This window comes from Platichthys flesus, chromosome 16 (genome assembly GCF_949316205.1).
Source record: "Platichthys flesus chromosome 16, fPlaFle2.1, whole genome shotgun sequence".
Lineage (NCBI taxonomy): Eukaryota > Metazoa > Chordata > Actinopteri > Pleuronectiformes > Pleuronectidae > Platichthys > Platichthys flesus.
Window position 1 is genome coordinate 17,011,605 of NC_084960.1, and position 19,909 is coordinate 17,031,513.

General features: G+C 38.9%; 1 protein-coding gene across 1 annotated transcript; it reads right to left on the reverse strand.

Moving 5' to 3' along the window:
• Positions 1 to 765: 765 nt before the first annotated feature.
• Positions 766 to 16,832, reverse strand: LOC133971555 (myosin heavy chain, fast skeletal muscle-like). Its single transcript, XM_062408964.1, has 39 exons — positions 16,629 to 16,832; positions 15,375 to 15,518; positions 15,134 to 15,290; positions 14,620 to 14,647; positions 14,398 to 14,512; positions 14,215 to 14,307; positions 14,062 to 14,125; positions 13,874 to 13,972; positions 13,687 to 13,790; positions 13,459 to 13,597; positions 13,269 to 13,387; positions 12,232 to 12,381; positions 11,964 to 12,134; positions 11,574 to 11,880; positions 11,340 to 11,428; positions 10,994 to 11,081; positions 10,772 to 10,889; positions 10,559 to 10,682; positions 10,292 to 10,428; positions 9,954 to 10,209; positions 9,624 to 9,866; positions 8,856 to 9,032; positions 8,630 to 8,775; positions 8,457 to 8,547; positions 7,980 to 8,369; positions 7,746 to 7,872; positions 7,546 to 7,664; positions 7,257 to 7,453; positions 6,199 to 6,382; positions 5,951 to 6,116; positions 5,745 to 5,869; positions 5,172 to 5,480; positions 3,863 to 4,066; positions 3,653 to 3,778; positions 3,398 to 3,568; positions 2,478 to 2,582; positions 2,242 to 2,337; positions 2,013 to 2,147; positions 766 to 1,284 (listed from the first exon to the last, which is right to left on the reverse strand). Exons 1-39 carry the CDS (start codon positions 16,830 to 16,832, stop codon positions 1,261 to 1,263), a joined length of 5,841 nt encoding a protein of 1,946 aa, XP_062264948.1. The 3' UTR covers positions 766 to 1,260.
• Between the last annotated feature and the right edge of the window lie 3,077 nt (positions 16,833 to 19,909).

Consider the following 19,909-nt stretch of genomic DNA (forward strand, 5'->3'; position numbering starts at 1 on the left):
ATTGCATTAAAATATTGCATGAAAAATCCCTTTGTGTGGTTTCATTCATTATTCTTGGAATGTATTATTATTATCAATAATAACAGCTAAACTACAATATGTATAATGTATTACACTTGTACAACTAAAATCATAAAAGCCAATAGCTAAACTGTTACAAATAAGAAGCACCAACAGAAAAGAGAAAAATGTGACTTGGTTTGGGATGAAATAGAAAATGAAAATAACAGTAAATAACATTGAAAATATGAAAGATTCTTAAAAATAAGGATGAATAGGAAAAAACATCTAATTGTCTTGTACTTATACAGTTGCTATATATAATGGGTGGATCAATCAGTGATCACAAATGAGCAGTTCATTTTTACGATTAACCTCCTGTTCATTCCGACTATCTGTAAATACATTTACAGAAACAAACATTTTGACATGTCACTCTCGGAAAAGAACAGGTCTAAACTAGAGTGGACTCAGTAGAGCTCATGTCCTGCCAAAGTTCAACAGTCCCTTTATATTGTAAGAAGCTGCACCATATCAGGTAAACTGAATGTGTCAGGTGTTTTTTCAGCAAGATCCATGACTTATTCCTTATTATACCAACCTTCAACCAAGAAACAGAGAGATGAGGCACAAATAAAATAAGTCATTGCTGAATCCCATGTAGCTCAAGGAAAAGGAACTCCGAACATAAATAAACACACTGAATTTGTTAATTAATCATTTTAATGAATAGAGGAGTTTCACAACCTAGCCACATCGGCTACTTTTTCATTATTGTCCAATAGAGACTAACCTTTCTGATCTTGTGTGGCACAGTTGTGCATATTTCCGATGATCATGGACTATGATAACAAGACAGCTTGATATACAACATGCCTTCAGGTGTCATTTGCTGCTCCATTCATCAATATCAGACCTTTTCTTATTTATAAACACTTGACACACTTTCCATTATGTTAAAAACCATTTCACAGAATCAATGTTGTAAATATCTATTGCATCGTTTGCACTTCTGTGTGTCCTGGGAGAGCGATGTCTCTGAGTTTCTGATGTTGTATGAATGACAGTGTTTTCTAATATAACAGATTATTATTTTAGTTCATTTTTGGTAAAATGAACTGATATGTTGACTTGCTGTGATATTCATATGGTAAACAGTAAATGACTACATACGCTATATATAATTTGTTTACATGACTTTCATGCACTCGTATATCTATGGTGTTAGGAGCTGCAGGTAAAGTCTTGTTCCACATTCCGTCACTCGCCCTGTCCCTCTTGAGGCTGGAAGCAAACACATGAATATAAAAACTGTGTTAATTAATACATCATCTTAAAATAACAGTATGTTACTGATATCAATGTGAATCATAAAATCAAAACACATAGAAATTATTTTATGAAAAAGAATGTTTTTCATGTAGTATACAGTGTTCAAAGGACACATATTCTGCCCATGTTCAGGTCGATCATTTTAATTTGTGTTATTACCTGAAAAGGTTTACATGTTCTAACGTTGAGAAAACACATCACGTTCATCATACTGCCCATTGCTGCAGCTCCTCCTTTTAGCCTCTGACCAAAACACCCCATCCGGTTTTAGCACCTGTCTCTTTAAGACCCCTATCCCAATAAAGCACAGTCTGCTCTGATTGGTAAACCAACTCCAGCATGTGTAAGAAATATGAGCCTCTACTATTGCTTTACCTGGCTTGGTTAGGGTGGCGTGACAGACTAGCCGCTGGTCATGTGTTATGCAAATGTGGGGTGTTCATGTGACGTCAAGATGATGCAGAATATTTGTGGCGGACTTTGGGCTTTTTAAATTTGCAGAACTTTTACATTCACAAAAAACATATATAACGCATAAAGGGGAAAGTAAAACTGAAAATAAAAACTCCTTAACTTCTCAACTGTCACTGAGTTCCATCTGTAAAAAATGTCTCAATAACAATATTTCGCTCTATATAGACTTAACTTAAGGTTTATTTGAAATATAAGCAGCTCAGTACCTTTGTCCCGATTTCACGGCTCTTGGCTCGCATCTTGTTGGCCAGAGATTCGGCCAAGTCAGCTCTCTCCTCTGCCTCCTCCAGCTCATGCTGGGCCTTCCTAAATCTTGCCATGTGCACGTTAGCCTGCTCCTCCTGGAAATCAAGCATGTTTAATGTATTGGTGATCGCACAACAAATCTCTGAAGTCATTTTTCTATTTTAACTGATAGGGTAGAGATTCACTGACAGCTTCCTCAGCGATTCGTTTGTAGGCCTTCATTTTGATCTGGAGCTTGTCGACCAAATCTTGCAGTCGAGCGATGTTTTTCTTGTCCTCCTCAGACTGAAAGGAGCAAAGACACATTTCTCTCAGACAACTGGACACTCAAGGATTCTGTTTTCAGGACTCTTTTGTTTGGACAGCAACATAATCATGTGGCAGGAGGCTGCATTGATTACAAAGATAAAGAAACTTGGATTTACCTGATAGGTCAGCTCTTTGACCTTCCTCTCATATTTGCGGACTCCTTTGATGGACTCAGAGGAACGCTTTTGCTCGGCTTCAAGCTCACTTTCCAGCTCACGGACCTGAGAACGAGAGCAGAATAGATTATGTTCTATAGGAGACTTGTATTATGAGTCACAAGAGTCACAAACTCCCAAAGACTGAAACACGACTTTTTGCTGCAGCCTTCTTATAACTGATTCTACGTCTGCAACATGAAACACGATGAGGATGAAAACTAAATTTGTCAATTCATTAACTATCTGGCAACTGTCTTGATGATCAGGTAACTGCTTTAATCATTTAGGGTCTGGGTCTGGGTCTTTCTCTAAAACAGCAGGACGATTAAATATGTTACATTCAGCTTCTTTAAAATTCCAACAGGTATTTTATGGAAAAAATAAAACAATCCAATAATGATGAAAATAGCTAGCTTCATTGATGGGGATATTATTTACATATGCCATTTTTAATTTTTCTTTTATCTTTTTATTTTGATTGTATAGTTTGTCAGATGTTACTCTTGTACTTTAAGTTCCTAATATAAATTTTTCTCTCTGTACTTTCAGCACCTCTTTATTTATTTGCTTTACATTTATCCTTATTTTTCCACTTAAACACCAAAGCAAACTCCTTGAATGGGACAACCTACCTAAGTTAATGGGATTCTGATTCCGTTTGACAATGACGACCACAGGTAATTGAAGTCCTGTTATCATCCCAAAGAAGCTGATTGAACGTCACACATGATAAATACATAAATGGCCAACCAACTCATGAGATGATCACGGGATTTTAAATTCGTTGCGTTTTTCTTTTCATCCAACTCTCAATGGGTGAAGGGTTATGTCATGGTTTATAATTGTGAGTTGCAAGTAGACATAGGCAGCATACATACTCTTGCCTCCAACTTCTGAAGCTGTTTCTTCCCTCCCTTCAGGGCCAAGTTCTCAGCCTCATCTAACCGATGCTGCAGGTCTTTCACTGTGACCTCCACGTTCTTCTTCATCCTCTCCAGGTGAGCACTGGTGTCCTGCTCCTTCCTCAGCTCCTCAGCCATCATGGCAGCCTAAAGGCGCCACACCCGTAGTACTGATTTATTTTTGAATCTCATAAAAAGGAATAAATGAAAAAGCCCGTAAAATCCCCTTACATCAGTAATGGCCTTCTTGGCCTTCTCCTCTGCATTCCTGGCCTCTTGAATGACTTCCTCTATCTCACCGTGCAGACGAGTTACATCCGTTTCAATTTTCTTTTTGGTGTTCAGAAGACTGATATTCTGCAAAAGATGAAGCAAATGTTGTAGAGGTACTGCAAATCAGAGGGATTTGTTCAGTGTGTCAATGCTTGTAGGGAAACCTACCTGAGAGTGAAGAAGTCCTGCTCTCTCGCTGGCATCAACCAGTTCCTGTTCAACTATTTTGCGGCTCCTCTCCGTCTGTTCCATGACCACCCGAAGCTCTTCGATCTCCGCCTGCATCAAGGTCGTTCTGCGCTCCATCATGGCCACCTGCTCCTTCATATCCTCCTCCCCTCTGACGGAGTCATTCAAGTGGATTTGGGCATCCTGAAAATGCATCGCATCTTGGTTATGCTGAGACTGCTTTGCTGTGCTTTCTGTCTCGCTTGCGGCAGGGTACCAAGGAGATCAAAGCCGGATGTATGGTTGGTAAGTTCATTTGTCCACATTAGCCCTGAGCATAATATCACAGCTATCACAGGTCTTTTATGATCATCAGGTCAAACTTTGACCAAAACATAAAAATGTAATCATCTCCAGAGGGTGGTTCCTAAAGTTGATGGTGACCAGCCAATCTTTTCTTTATCACCACTTAATCGGAAGTGTACCAATCTTTCGCTGAACTTCCAGTATATAAACCGCTTATCGTTGAGGGAGACTGTATCCAATAATCCCGGCTGTAATTGGGGGACGCTTTTTAGAAATTTAGGTTTTAATCAATCTATTAACATTGTAGCTTCTACAGGCTGCTACGTTTATGAATCTTAAGTGATGGTGATCATCAACATATGTCAGTTGACCAGTTTGGTCCAGACTGATATTTCACAGCAACGTCATGGTCCCCAGAGAATGAACCCAAAGTTGCTTTTGTGTGACTGAAACTTCTCAGTAAAGGATGCATTGCAATAGAATTTTGCAGACATTCACTGTTTCTAAAGTGAGATGATGAAACCTTTGAGGGGCTTCAGTGTGGAAACTCTCAAGAGACTGATTGGATTGCATCAGTAAGACAGATTTTGGTAGCCTTACTAGCTTAGCTCTACTGACGTTAAAGAATCAGCGAAAAATCTGTTACTGTTCTAGAAAAAATTGCTGCCTGTTTCTTTGCTCTTTCATCAAAGTTTTTTGATAAAACAGAAAAATGTCAACAAGGCATTAATAATGATTTGTTATTGGTATTTCTAATGAAAAGATAATGCAGTGGAGCATGGATAATGTAGCTGCAATGAGAGGAGTGATTTACATTACACTGCAATATCTCTTTGCTTCTATTGACCAAAATTAACTACCTCTTGATAATAACGTTTACCCGAAACAGCAAAATGTTTAGCAACAATACATTTGACAAATTATTTGTTTTAAATCTTTAACAAGAATATATTACGGGTTAGAGATGTGAACAACGGTGAATGAAACAATGGTTTGGTTGTACCTTGAGTTGCCCTTGAATGGTCCTCAGCTGTTTCTGGGCCTCAGACGCCTGCCTGTTAGCATGGCTCAACTGGATCTCCATCTCGTTCAGGTCTCCCTCCATCTTCTTCTTCACTCTCAGGGCGTCGTTCCTGCTCCGCACCTCAGCGTCCAGAGTGGCCGTCATGGACTCCATCACTCTCTGGTAATTCCTCTTCATCTGGTCAATCTCCTCGTCTTTCTCCGCCACTTTTCTGTCCACTTCAGCCTTCACCTGGTTTAGATCCATTTGTACACGCAGGATCTTTGACTCTTCCTGTTCCAGTGAGGCCTTAAAAACAGATGAGTTTGCACATGTACTTGTTCTCATGACCAGTTGAGTAAAGCAATAACATTGTTTTGCTGTGTTAATGGATGATGCTCGCAAGTAAAGAGTTGTTAAGATGTGTTTTGAGTTCTTAACGGAGAAGTAAGAAAAAAGGTAAGGCTGTTTGCCGCATTTGTACCATGCAACTGTATTACTATTAATTGACAACAAATCTGCCAGCACTGGTGTTGAATATGACTGGGTGCCTATGTTTTCAGTATTGGATACCTCAGCTTCCTCCAGGGCAGTGTGCATGTCATATTTCTCCGTTTCCACTTGCTTCTTGAATTTCTCCAGCTCATGAACCATCTTCCCACTCTCTCCAAGTTGTTCTGTCAGATCCGAGATCTCCTCTGCATTTCCAAAGATGGCACATTAGAGAGGTTTTGAAATATACATAACACCTTTTTACCTCAGAGTAAGATTTCACTCACGTTGTAGGTTTTTATTCTCCCTCTTCATTGTCTCCAGATGATCTAGAGCTTCTTCATATGAGTTCTTAAGTTTGAAAAGCTCGGTGCTCAGAGATCGAGATTCTTTCTGAGCACCTTCAAGCTCAGCCTGAGTCTCCTCAAATTTCTGCTTCCACTCAGCTAGAATCTTAATTAATAACATTTTTTATCATTAATTATGTAACAAAAACAAACGTTTTGGTATTGAATTTAATTGTCAAAGAAAATACCTTGTCAAAGTTTCTCTGCTTCTTGTCAAGGGTAGCAGCTAAGCTGTTGGACTTTTGCACATCCACCATGATATCCTCCATTTCACTCTGAAGTCTCTGTTTGGTTTTCTCCAGTGAGGCACACTTAGAATTCACTGCTTCGATTTGCTCTTCTGCCTCTTGGAGACGCTGGGCAAGCCTTTTCCTTAAAAGAAATACGGTCGGTGAGAGTACAACAAACGAGAATTTAATAGAAAGGCGAGAAAAAAACAGCTATTAAAGCTTTGGATACACCCCTCTTCAAAATGGTGCTTTTAAAAAACTAACATCACGCAATAGAATTACGAGTAAATATAAATGATCTGCATTACAGCTCAAATAAAGATAATTCGTAAGAGGTGGTTGTCTGAATTAACCATTGACGACATGAAATTGGACTACATGACACCTGCCCACAAGTGAAGCCAAAACTTTGATCACCTCCTGGTGGCCAGCTGCAGTATAAGTCATAAACCTCGACTCCTCCATTTTAGCAGTCATATAAACTGTTCTCAAAGATGGTTTCTCTCACTGCGGTTACAATTATTATCTATTATATTTTTCTGTCGTTTTAATTCTGCAGCAACAACAATTTTGCCCCTTAAACTCCAGAAGTGTTTTGTGGACTCTTCACTGAGTAGATAATGACTGCATTTTCATTTTTCAGTGAACTATCCCTTTGACAGCAGAATATTTTGGTTTTATTACTTGTCTTATGACGACATTGTGGCAGTAGAGCAAGCAGTTAATGCATCACCTAAGCTGACCTAGTTCTTTATATTTTTCATTTTATGTAGTTACCACACATTAGTGATAACAGGAAACAAGGAACAACAAGAGTTAACTAATGTCCACATGCCAACTGGCCTTACACTGTCTGTTTGGTGTTTGGTACTGGGAAGGTAGGATTAGGACTTTTTCATTACAAATGATAGTGGTAAGAGAGAAGAATAAAACAAGATGCGACCTTGATAACAATCTGCTAAATGAAGCTTTAAAGCAAATATCTGCCAAATATCTCAATCTAAATATTGAATTACTTTGCCTCCTCGAGCTCCTCGGTGCGTTGGATGGCGTCAGTCTCATACTTGTTCCTCCACAGAGCCACCTCGGTGTTCGCCTTTGACAAACTGCGCTGCAGCTCAGCTTTGGCCTCCTGCTCCTCCTCATACTGCTCCCGAAGCAGATCACAGTCATGACGAGCAGACTGCAGACTGTGAGCCAGGGCATTCTTAGCCTGGGAGGAGGTCATAAACGCTGAAGCTCATGAGAAAGAAAGATCAAGGAAACCAAAGATGCGATTGTGTTTTAAGTGTGAGCTTTAATTACCTTTGTTTCTTCCTCAATCCGGCGTTTCAGTTCATCAATCTGTGTCTGGAATCCCTGTTTTCCTCTCGTCAGTTGGGAAATGAGACTCTCTCTCTCTTCCATTTGTCGAGAAAATTCACCTATGACAACAAACAAGAAATCACGTCTTAATTAGAAGTCTTGATTTGAATGTATTAAACTAAAGGGAAGGACAGAACTACCATTCTCAGTTTGTAAACGGGCCCTCTGATTGGTGAGATCAGAAATTTGTCTCATGTTTTCATCACTCTTGGTCTTTAGCTCCATTAGCTGATCCTCAAGTGAGCGACACATCTTCTCCAGGTTGATCTGTGAAAATATCCAACCATCACAAATTAGACATTGAAGCAATTTAATCAATTGACCTAGGTGACCCCTCGTGGTCAAAAACAATATTTCACATTTATATATCCCACCTTTGCTTTTGCAACTGTTTCCATATTGCTGGCTAAATCATCAATCTCCATCTTTAATTCGCTCTTTTCCTTCTCCAGTTTCTGTTTGATTCTCTGGAGGTTGTCGTTCTGCTCCCCGAGCTCGGCCATGCTGTCTGCCTGCTTCTTGCGCAGTGCAACGGTCGTGGCCTCGTGGTGGAGCGTCGACTCCTCCAGGTCACGACGTACCTTGAGGAACTCGGCTTCACGCTTCTTGTTCATTTCGATCTGTGCGGCTGTGGATCCTCCTGCCTCCTCCAGCCTCTCGCTGATCTCCTCGATCTCCCTGGTGAGGTCAGACCTCTGTTTCTCGATCTTGGCGCGAACCGCTCGCTCAGCCTCCACTTCTTCCTCAAGCTCTTCAATACGGGCCTTAAAACAGAAAATGCAATATTCAATGATGAGGGGTGAGTTGTTAATAATGAATCTGATCAATGTATTGAATTAGAGCTTTATTACATTGAGTTCCTTCATCTTCTTTTGAAGCTGGTTATTATTTGTTTGCTCGTCTGCAATGGTGCTGAGCAGCTTGTCGTTCTCAAATTCTTTTCTGTGGGTAAGAAAACCATAAAAAAAGTTGTTTCAAAGCAAACATATTTCCCTCACAAACGTTGCCAATGATCATATTTTACTTTTTAATTTTCTCCTCAGATTGTTGCTTGTCATTTTCCAGATCCATCAGAGATTCCTGTGCGAGCTTCAGATCTCCCTCGAGCTTTCTCTTGGCTCTTTCCAGGTCCATGCAGATCTTCTTTTCTTGCTCCAGTGACCCCTCAAGCTGGAGAGAAAGTGGTACAAGGTTACGTCAAATGTTAAGTATAGTGTCAGTGTCGGTACATGTCTGTGTGAGCAACTCACATCATCCACTTGTTGTTCAAGCTTAGACTTGGCTTTGGTCAGAGAGTTGACTTTGTCTTCCTCTACTTGAAGATCATCTAGAGCCTGTTGGTGAGCTTCTTGAAGAGCTTTCTTCTCCTTGGTCAGTTTGCCAATGTTTTCATCCTGACCTGCCAGCTCTTCCATTATATTTTTGACCTGCAACAGGTAATAGCCATGCAATACAATCATAAGCCTTAAATTAAACAAAACCTATCAGGAATTCAGAAAAAGTTATATGTTTTATGGCTACACAGTTATCCACTTATTATTTTAACTAGAATGGCACTTAGATGGCATTCAGAAGAGTGCATATCTCATGCCAAAGCCCAGCAGTCCCTTTATTAACATTCACTAGATCCAAATTTGGATTTGCACCAAATTGCACACATTGCTTAGTCACCTAAACATGCTTGATTTCTTCATCAAGTTCCATAAATCATTTCCTGAGTAATCAATGAAAATGTCCTATCTCACAAACTTAATGAAAGTGAAAAAAATCCAACCCTTGAGCTGGATCACACATGTAACTGTTTTTCTCTCTGACCTGTACAGCTGCTTTTTCCACAAGCTTCATAGAAATCAGTTTGGAAGTTTTTGCAAGAGTCAACAAACAAGACTGGGATGGAGTCGAGCACTTACCTCCATCAATTTATATTAAATTATCCATATATCAAAAATCCACCACCATTATAATAAAGCATTAAGTAGGAGGTTAACAGAACCAGTCATCCAAGTGACATAACAAACCTTGTTTTCTGTGGCATGTTTCTCCTTCTCTACTTTAGCCAGGGTCATTTCTAGGTCATCAATATCTTTTTTAAGCTCAGAGCATTCGTCCTCCAGCTTCCGCTTCTTAGCGGTCAACTCAGCATTTATTTCCTCCTCATCATCCAGTCTCTCGGTCACCTCTTTGAGTTTGGACTCAAGTTGGAATTTGCTTTTGATCAAGCCTTCACATCTCTCCTCTGCATCGCAGAGATTTTCTGAGTCCTAAGAAAAACACAACACCACTAATTTACTGTCCTTCAGAGACTGATTTGCATGAGATCAGTTCATTTAATTTGCTGGCATACTCACAGCCTGTACTTGAAGGAGGAAGTTATTTTTCTCCTGTAGCAGAGAAACCATTTTCTCTTCAATCTCCTTTCTTTTGGTCTCTGACTTTGACAGATCCTCCTTGCACTTGATGAAGTCTTCTTTCATGGTCGCCATCTCCTTTTCGGACTCTGCACTCTTTAGAAGTGGCTTTATTTTAAAAAAGAGCTTCATCCATGGCCAGTGTTTCACGTTCATGAATGAGCGCAAATTGTATTGCAGAATCCAGACGCAATCTCTGTCAAATATACAGCAACAATGGTATTAGTGTTGTGTTAATGTCCTTGACAAATACAGAGTATTTTTGGTGATAATATTACCTTTTTACAACCAGATTGTTGTATTCTTTTCTCATTAGACCACCACGACACAGTGCTTGAGTCTGTGTCACCAGAGAAACTAGTTTCTCATCTCGCAGCTCCTCCAGAGTGCCAAGTAAACCAGCTTTGAAGAAGACCTACAACAACATGGTTCTGTAATGCTGCATTCAGTTCATTAAAAATAATAATTTTGCTTCTCGTTAAGAGTATTCTCAGTGGTTCAAAGGCTTTTATAACTTCCCCCAAATGAGGGTAATGAACACATACCTTTGTAGAACCAAATCGGTACTCCGTGCGGTCAAGGTCAATTGAACCAAGAAGCTTCTCAGAGGCTTTCTTTCCATCTATGAATTGTCCGTCTGGGATGGCACTCGCATTGAGGATTCTATACCTGTTCAGATACATCATCACAATCTGGAATGGTGTAGAGGAAAGTGCGAGTATTAGTTATAAATATATATTTATTTTATCTTTCTTTACCTCTGCTTGAAGTCTGCATAAAGGATCCTGCTGGGAAATCCCTTTCTGCAAATCCTGATACCCTCCAAAACACCGTTGCAGCGTAGTTGGTGGATGACCAAGTGATTCTCCATGATACCTGAATACATATCAACATGAATTGACTGGAAATTAACTCCAGAAGCATAAGTGAATATCACACTTGAATTTGGGGACATAAAGTAGTTGTTCATAATCCTGTACCTGGTGTTTTCACCTCATTTGGAATCAGGCAGCGCACAAAGTGAGGGTGAGTGCTTCTCAAGTTTGTCATGAGTTTTCCCAGATTTTCCTGCAAATGCATAAGTACCATTGCACCTTAATTTGAGGATATCAGACATTTAGAATGATCAGTGATTTTTCTTATTAAAAAGTTTCTTTATTCTTTTTTTTCTCCTTACTGAGTTGCCCCATATATTCAACAATCTAACAAACCATTAATATTATACAAATGTAATTTACTGTAGATGAAAACTACATGACGGCACCACCTTGGATGATAATTTTGAGCCAAAAAATCTGAAATACATATATTTATTGCAATTTGTACCCTGAAAACAGCAGACACTGTTTGAAAAGAGCCACCCTTCTTCTTTCCAGCTTTCTTTCCTTTTCCACCTCCAGCATCACCACCTGATTCTACAAAGTAAACAGAAAAATGAGTCGTCCTTTACAAATGAAGTCTGGCACATTGTGGTTCTGGCTTGACAAAATTCACAGCTATCCTTCGACTATCTCAAGGTTTTTAGTTTTTGTCACTGATATTAATAATTAAAGCATTAACCTTCAGCACCAGAAAAGGAGGCATACAAGAAGGCCAGAAGCTTCATTGGCGACTTCTGGTAAAGCTGCACCACAGACTCGTTCAGCGGGTCTTTGTTCTTCTCCAGCCACCCGGTGATGTTGTAGTCCACGGTGCCGGCGTAGTGCAACAAAGAGAAGTGAGCCTCGGGCTTGCCTTTGACAACCTTTGGCTTTTGGAAGGCATTCGTCTTTCCAAGATGCTGGTCATAGAGTTTATTCTTAAAGGACATGTCTGAGGCCTTGGGGAACATACACTCCTCTTCAAGGATGGAAAAGATGCCCATCGGCTGTTGAATATATTACATGTACATGTGAGATGTTGATTTTGAAATTACGTCCAATATTAAATAAGGCGTGAGATTAATTCTACCTTTTCAATGAGCTCGATGCAGGCTGCCAGGTCCATACCGAAGTCAATGAACACCCAATCAATCCCTTCCTTTTTGTATTCTTCTTGCTCAAGTACAAACATGTGGTGGTTGAAAAACTGTTGCAGCTTCTCGTTGGTGAAATTAATGCAGAGTTGCTCCATGCTGTTGTACTGAGACAACAATTACTATTAACTTGTGACACATCCACAAAAACTTGATAACCATCAACGTCAACTGACTCTACTGAACTTAACATTGCAAACTCACATCAAATATCTCAAATCCAGCGATGTCCAACACTCCAATGTAGAACTGTCTGGGCTGCTTTGTGTCCAGCATCTCATTGATTCGTATGACCATCCATAAGAACATCTTCTCATACACAGACTTTGCCAGAGCACCAACTGCATTGGTGACCTGATCCGGAGGTGTTACACAAACAAGATACACAAACATTGATCGATATGCAAACAGGCTTAATAAAACATATAATACGCCTACAGAGAAAAACGATCTCCACGTCTGATATTTGTCCAAACTGTCAACCAAGGCTAATTTGTTTTGCCCCAACCAATCGTTGGCAGTATCTAAAGATGGACGACACGTCTCCACTTCCTCCCACTGACCACGAATGAAGCCCAAATATCCTGGATACAAATTTTGCCATCTTGCCCTAAAAAGTCTAAGCAGTAGCCTTTGAGGGAGGCAGCCGCAGTAACAAGGTCCTGCCGAAACATGCAATCAAACAATCGAGAGTCAGTCTGTCTTTGTATCAACTTATATCAATAATTACAACCAAACCTTTCAGAAACATGAACACTTGGAATCATGAACATATGTGTTAGAAGAACTGCCAAAACTGACAGAAACCATCTTCGGGAAAAATGTATTTGATGTGTATTTTGACTTTTTACTTTGGTCCATGTGCCATCTTCTAACATGGAGGATGGAGGGTTTTTCACATTTACTGCAGCGAGCAACCGGGGGCTGATCCAGATGTTTTGATTTCACTTTTTGGGAACTGTCATGTCGTCATTTTTTTTTACAGTCTATAGAACCAATCCATCCAACAACCCAATACCCAAAATTGGTATTTTTAAGTTGTTGTAAAGATATTTGAGCGTCCATGAGTTTTAAACTCTAAGTCGATTAGAACAGCCTCATCACATACAAGAACAAACAAAACAAAAACAACAAGTTGGTGCGGGGGGGGATAACTTGCCACTTAGCTTCACATTGATATCTGTTTTCAATGTTTCTGTTATTTCCTATGTAGGGATAATTCATAATAACTCTTTGTGTACCTGGGGTACTGTCTGGCCTTTGGTGACATATTCATTTCCCACTTTCACTCTCGGGTAGCAGAGACCTTTCAGTAAGTCAGCAGAGTTCAGGCCCATGAGGAAAGCGACTTTGTCTGCAACTGAGAGACAACAACGGACAATTTTATTTATTAGGTCTGCATCTCAAAACGACACAAGGATAAAGTCTCACCATCGGTGCCATCGGGCTCCGCCTGCTCCTCCCTCTGCTTCTGCTTGAACTTCATGTTCCCAAAATGTATCACAGAGCCGGTGAGTTTGTAGATGGAGAGTTTCTCCTCAGTGGTGAAGCCCAATATATCTGTGGCGGTCTGCTCAATCAAAATAAAAGCATTGATTTAAGCGAATAAAATGCATCTAAATCCCTTTAAGTCAAATCAAATGACAGAAGAACGCTCACGTCTGTGGCCAAAAGCTCCTCTTTGTCGTCAATGCTGGCCACGGTGATCTGCCCCTGACTTATCATGGGGAAGTCGTATGGGTTTGTTGTTATGAGAAGCATTTCTGTGAGAGACAAACAGATATAATGACATGCAAACAGTAAAAAATACAAACTTATAATACAAGATATAATGGATTCACTGTACCTATGAGCTCTGGTTTGTGTCCAGTCATTATCTGATAGAAAATGTGGTAGCTCCTCTCCTCAGACAACTGGAACGACACTCTTGACTTCTCCAATAGGTCTAAATGAAATTCCAAATCAAATAACAATAAATTAACAATTGTAAGTTTACATACAATGAGAATTATTCATCTGGAAAGACAAACTTACAGGTTTCAATATCAGCGGAAGCCAGTTTCCCTGTTGTTCCAAAGTGAATTCTAATGAATTTACCCTATGAAATATAAAAATCATGAAAATTACACATTAAAACAATCAGTATGTAATATAATATCTTCTACTTTTATTCGAGATCATACATACAAATCTTGAGGAATTGTCGTTCCTCACAGTCTTGGCATTCCCGAAAGCCTCCAGCAAAGGGTTCGCCGAAATTATTTGATCTTCCAGTGTCCCCTGGAAAACACAACAGACAGATTAATCAGAGTAACATGTTTTTCTTATAATTAATGTTGTTATGAGTTGGATTTATGTTGTTTGCTCCACCTGAATTTTTCCAGATGACTGCTCTTTCTTGTCACCACCTCCAGCCACTGCGATTGTCGCAAAGTACTGGATGACACGTTTGGTGTTGACAGTCTTCCCTGCACCAGATTCTCCACTGTGAACAAATAGTAAACGTACTGTGAGGTTATTTTCAAAAACTTACTTACTCGTTTAAATGGTTACATTTTAGGGATATCTTTAACGTAATTGTAGCAGACTCACGTAATCAGGACAGACTGGTTCTCACGATCTGTCAGTGATGAAGAAATATGTACTTATTTTAATAATATGTATTTTTATAGGACTTTACAAAACTCCACCTTCCTTTTGTATTCATGAAATTGTAATTTTATTGAAATCTTTTAAAGGTAAATCTATGTTTTTAGGTGCTTTGGATTTTGTAACTTTTGTAAAAAAGCACCCACTGTGGTTTAAAGTGGAAATTACAATAATTTGTCAATCCAATTTTGCTGGCTTGTATTTATTGTACTTTGAAAAATGACTTTTCATTTTAATTGTATGTTTAAAATGTCAGCGGTATTTCTGTAACATTTCTAATTGTTTGTTTGTCTTCTACTTGTGTGTCTTTGGAGGTCAGAAACTTTATCTATAGATCTGACAAACCTGATCAAAGTGTAATTGAAAATCAACATTTGTCCTGTTTTAACAACAATCAGAGGATTTTAATGCTTTGTAATTTTGTTAAATGCTCAGTGATGGCATTATTATGCATTACCTGTTAGCATATTTTGATATGCATTATCAGAGACAGAGAAAATATGGGGTGGGGCCTCCATGCGCTTTTTGCCTCTGTAGGCCGCCACGACCCTGGGTTCGTACACAGGAAGCCCCTTGTACGGGTTCACGGTGACACAGAAGAGCCCGGAGTAGGTCTGCAGAGGATGATAGAGAGTATGTGATGATGTGAGGGAGAGAGGATCACTTATACACATCGAGACATCCCTGTCATTACTCACATAAATCATCCATGCTGCGTAACGTTCTTTGAGGTTGAACAGCACTGAGGCCTCGTTGAGGTGGGTCATCATGACCATGTCCTCGATCTTGTCATACTTTGGGGGATTCATGGGATAACATTCTTCCTCCTTGACTGTTACAGTCTAAGAAATAAAATGAGAACAGCAACATGGAAATTTAAGCAGAATATCAACAAACAGAGTGTAATATTTTTAAAAAGGGACATTTAAAAGGATTAAATGTAAGATGTGAATGTAATATTCAATTCAATCATATGATGTGCAAGTTTAAAAAGTGCCTAGAGAAAAGTTGATAAATACAAAACTGAGATATAATTATTTTCATTCATATTATGCTTTAAAAAATTGAAAATATTGTATTTTATAAGCATTTGTTTTGTTCCGGATTTTAAACTGACTAACCAAGGCTTCAGACCTTATTTGGTTACCAATTACGTTTTTTCAGTGCATGAAAGGGATGGACTGAGTAGTAGAGTCACTTGAAGGAAAAAAATATGAGATGTCAAAAGTTGTCACCTAATTCTAGGCCACCTGTCATTTTAGAGGGGGAATATCAGAAAATCAGCCTGTCACCTGCGTTTAAATGAGGAATATAGAGCATCCTGTTAAGTTATACTTTGGTATAAGTTTAACAACTAACAAAATACTTCCTCTTTTGTCACATTATCATAAGTATGTGAGTAGTGAATCTACTCTAGAGAAATTAATTTACAGATTTTAGGAAATAGTCTCTTAAGTGGAGGTGGAAATGTTTGATATTGCTCGACTGTGAAGGTTACTGTGTAAGTGGATTTGTAGTTTCTCAAGAAACAATGGGTGTGGTTCAAGATTTTGGATCAGGAATTGGAGCTCCACTGAGCACAGGTTATCCTATTATTCTTGAAAGTTATTGTTATCTTCTTCAGTATAGCCCTAATACTGTGTTGTAATATGGCATAATAAAATATTCCTTCAACACCTATGTATTTAGGCAGAGACAGATTTGATTTGCTCTATTAATTTATTATGTACTTACTATTTGTATTATTACAATTATTTTTATATATTTGTTATTTTATGTTACTTCATTGTTATGTACCAGATTTCTTGAGAGATCGAATGTGGACCAAATGAATGAAAATGAAAATGTATGACAGCTTTGATGGATTTATTATTTTCGCTGTTTCGAGTGTAAATATATTTGAAAAGTTTACACCGCATTATCAGGAATTGTAAAAATATAAATATATTTACCTCCCCAGCCTCAGTCATCACGGTGACATTGCCCCCTTCTTTGTTCTGTATGACACCTTTGATATACAGCTCCTTGGCATCGGGCACAAAGCAGGCTGTTCTGGCATCGAACGGACGGTTCTGAGCCTCCACTCTCTCCTTCTCCGGCTTACGAAGAAAGATGGACGCCGGCCCGTACTGGGCCATCTCGGCATCACTGCTCATGTTGGTACCTGAAGACAAAAAAAGCAAGGAAACTGAGACCCACTATAGTCCTATCAATTCAAATTGAAATTGATTCTGTTTTGGGTTTAACTTACCAGGTCTGCACAACCCAGATGGATTGAATCAAAAGGCACACACACACACAAAAATGATGAACCGTTCGCGGCCTCCTCCAATAATGGATGTCTGTGTCAGGAGTGCGGATGATGGATCTCACCAGTGGCCAGCGACAGGGAGACTAAGTGAAGGCCAGCAGGAGGCTGGGGCTCCTTTTATCAAGACGAACGAGCTGCTAGAGAAAACCGGACATTCCAAACTTGGCAATGTCAAGCTATTTAAATGTCAATCAAGTCGCATTATCAATCTCCGCTCAACACTGAAAAAGACCACAGATCCTTTAGTGGTAATAAGAACGTGTCAACAGTGACAGGTGATGATCCTCCTGCACTATTTTTACATATACCTTCTGAGCTGTCAATAACTGTCATTAGTTACTTGTGTTAATGTTGTGTGTGCTGCTGTTCAGCAAGACGACACTTCATGTTTAATGTATGATGAATTGTCTAGTCAACATATTAAGTGAATGTTGATTTAGCAACAGAGAGTGTGGTTAAGTGTATTTATGGGTATAGACCATATGTAAGTCAGTGTTTTCATAATGTATCATGACCTTCATGTTTATCCTGGACTTGAACACCACCTGCCTGTTCACCTCCAAGGCTCCTTTGCTTGGATTAACTGGTTTAAACCCAGGACAAATGTTGGCACAATGTCAAAGTGAGGTTTGGAAAGTGCTATGAGAAAATGAAAAAATGTCTGCTTCTGCAAATTCTCAAACCAGATCACTTCTTACAGGAAATGGTATTTAAGTTTTTATTTTTGGAACACACAAAGAACCATCCAGTCGGTAAAATTACAATTAACAATTTAAATCTCAAATCCTAACAATCAATGTATGCTTACAGGGATGACATTATTGTAAAGACACACACATTACTACCCAGGCTCTATGACACTCACAGGAGGAACAAACCAAATCATGTTCAGTCAGACTTACAATGAGTTGTTGTCATGTGGTTTAAACCAAACCATCACAATCTCTGCTATAATTTAATCTTTATACAGCGTGCTGAAACATACATGTTATAAATAACACAAAACAGAATATATTTTTTTAACAGAAAAACTGAAATACATAATACAGAAAACAAAAATATACTCAGAATTATCCCACAATTAATTTCAATTGACCATTTATTCCATTCTTCACATCCACTAATCACCATTTTTGTCCAGAAAGAGACGTGATGGTTGAAGCACATTGGCTTAGGTTCAAAGCGAAATGTATTTTAAAAGCTATACTCATGGAGACTGCTCAGAGATATGTTGGTGTATTGTCAGCATAACAAGACACATCAAAGAGACTAGTAATGTAACAGTGCTGAACTGGACTGAGAATCAAGCCCTCTGGCACACCAACAATTAAACAGGCAGGTGAAGAAATAATAATGAAGAGAAACACTAACGTTGACATTGGAGAGTAGATTTTATAGAACAAATTGAATAAATAAAGATTTTGTGTTGATTTACTTTATCTCTGCTGGTTTTGAACATAAATGGTGTTATTCAAACAATGATTCTTTTGGATTTTTTACAAGTGAAAACATATCATAAGCAGACAGGACACATAACAGTGTCCTGTCTGCTTTATGCTTAAGGCAGTGTCAAACATCAAAGCCATAGGAAACACATAACCACTTTTAGAATAAGAGAGAGAGCGCCTGTAACTTGAGCTCTCATCATATTAGCCGGAGCAATGGGCTGAAGCAAGTGTGAACAGCAGCTTGTCATCTTGAAAATTCATCACAGCATCTTCTCATTTCCAGCAGTGAGGCATATTCTTTTTACCAATCGGTGCAAATCAAATGTTCTTTTTGTATTATATTTAAAGAAATAGATATGCTGTTTTCCAGGATTACATTTTGGCTCCGCTTTACATGTACTCGTGGATACACTGGAAAATCTGCACTTTGGAAGGCATCTATAGAAATTTCCGTTTAAGTGACGTAAAGCTTTATTTGTGGACATCCATTATATTTATTTGTCCTTTCTGTGAAGCCCTTTATAGTGGCTGTTATGAAAGCTGCTATATAAATAAAGTTATTGTTATTATTGTGAACAAATGAATGAGTGAATGTTGTTGTCCCAGCGTGTTAGACAACAACTTGTCAGCTCCTTGAGTTCTCTCCTCCCTCCTCTTTGTTCTGACCTCCTTTCTCGGGGGTTACCTTCAGCACTCATACGTAATCCTCTCCCGCTGAAAGTCACATGTTCACAGCGGTAACTCAAACCCTTCTTCACAGGGATTTCTACAAATGTCATCAACATACCAGCTGCTGCTGATAACTGCCCCGCTGACAGGAGGTTAAAGGCGGATTTTCACAATGTCCATTTAAACCTGCAGGCGGCTCTTTTACTGTTATAGTCCTGCTGTGTTTTAAGGATTTTATCTAATGCCTTGGTTTTCAGCTGCAGATGAGAACTGATGCTAATAATTGGTGAGTGGCTGCAGTGTTAATGAGAAGATTCTCATCTAAAGTTGAGTGTGTTAGACACTTAATGGCTTAATGCATTCATCTTCATTTTATGTTCTGTGAAACCTTATATATTTGTATATATATATATATATTTATATAAATATATATTTATATAAATATATACATACATAGTTTAGTGTGATTTTGGTGTTTTGGTTTTAGTGTTGATTGTTCTTGTCTGTTCTCTCATTACATTACATTACATATCATTTAGCTGACGCTTTTATCCAAAGCGACTTACATTTTTAGAACACTCAACATTTTTGAGGGGCCATCTAGGGGTTCAGTATCTTGCCAAGGACACTTAGGCATGCAGATGGGACAGAGTGGGATTCGAACCGGCAACCTTCTTGTTGCATAGCACCCGCTCTATCCCCTAGGCCACGCTCTCTCATAAATTCAGATTTCAGTTAAATGTTACTGTAAAAGTTGAGATCTAATAGAAGTTAAGAAAAACCAAAACATTTCTAGAAAAGAAGT

Excerpts from the sequence above, each read along its gene's own strand:
- LOC133971555 (XM_062408964.1), bottom strand. The coding sequence starts at position 16,832 with ATGAGCAGTGATGCCGAGATGGCCCAGTACGGGCCGGCGTCCATCTTT. Across the intron at positions 15,291-15,374 it reads ACGCAGCATGGATGATTTAT|ACCTACTCCGGGCTCTTCTG; the intron begins GTGAGTAATGAC and ends CATCCTCTGCAG. Across the intron at positions 13,791-13,873 it reads ACACAAACCAGAGCTCATAG|AAATGCTTCTCATAACAACA; the intron begins GTACAGTGAATC and ends TGTCTCTCACAG.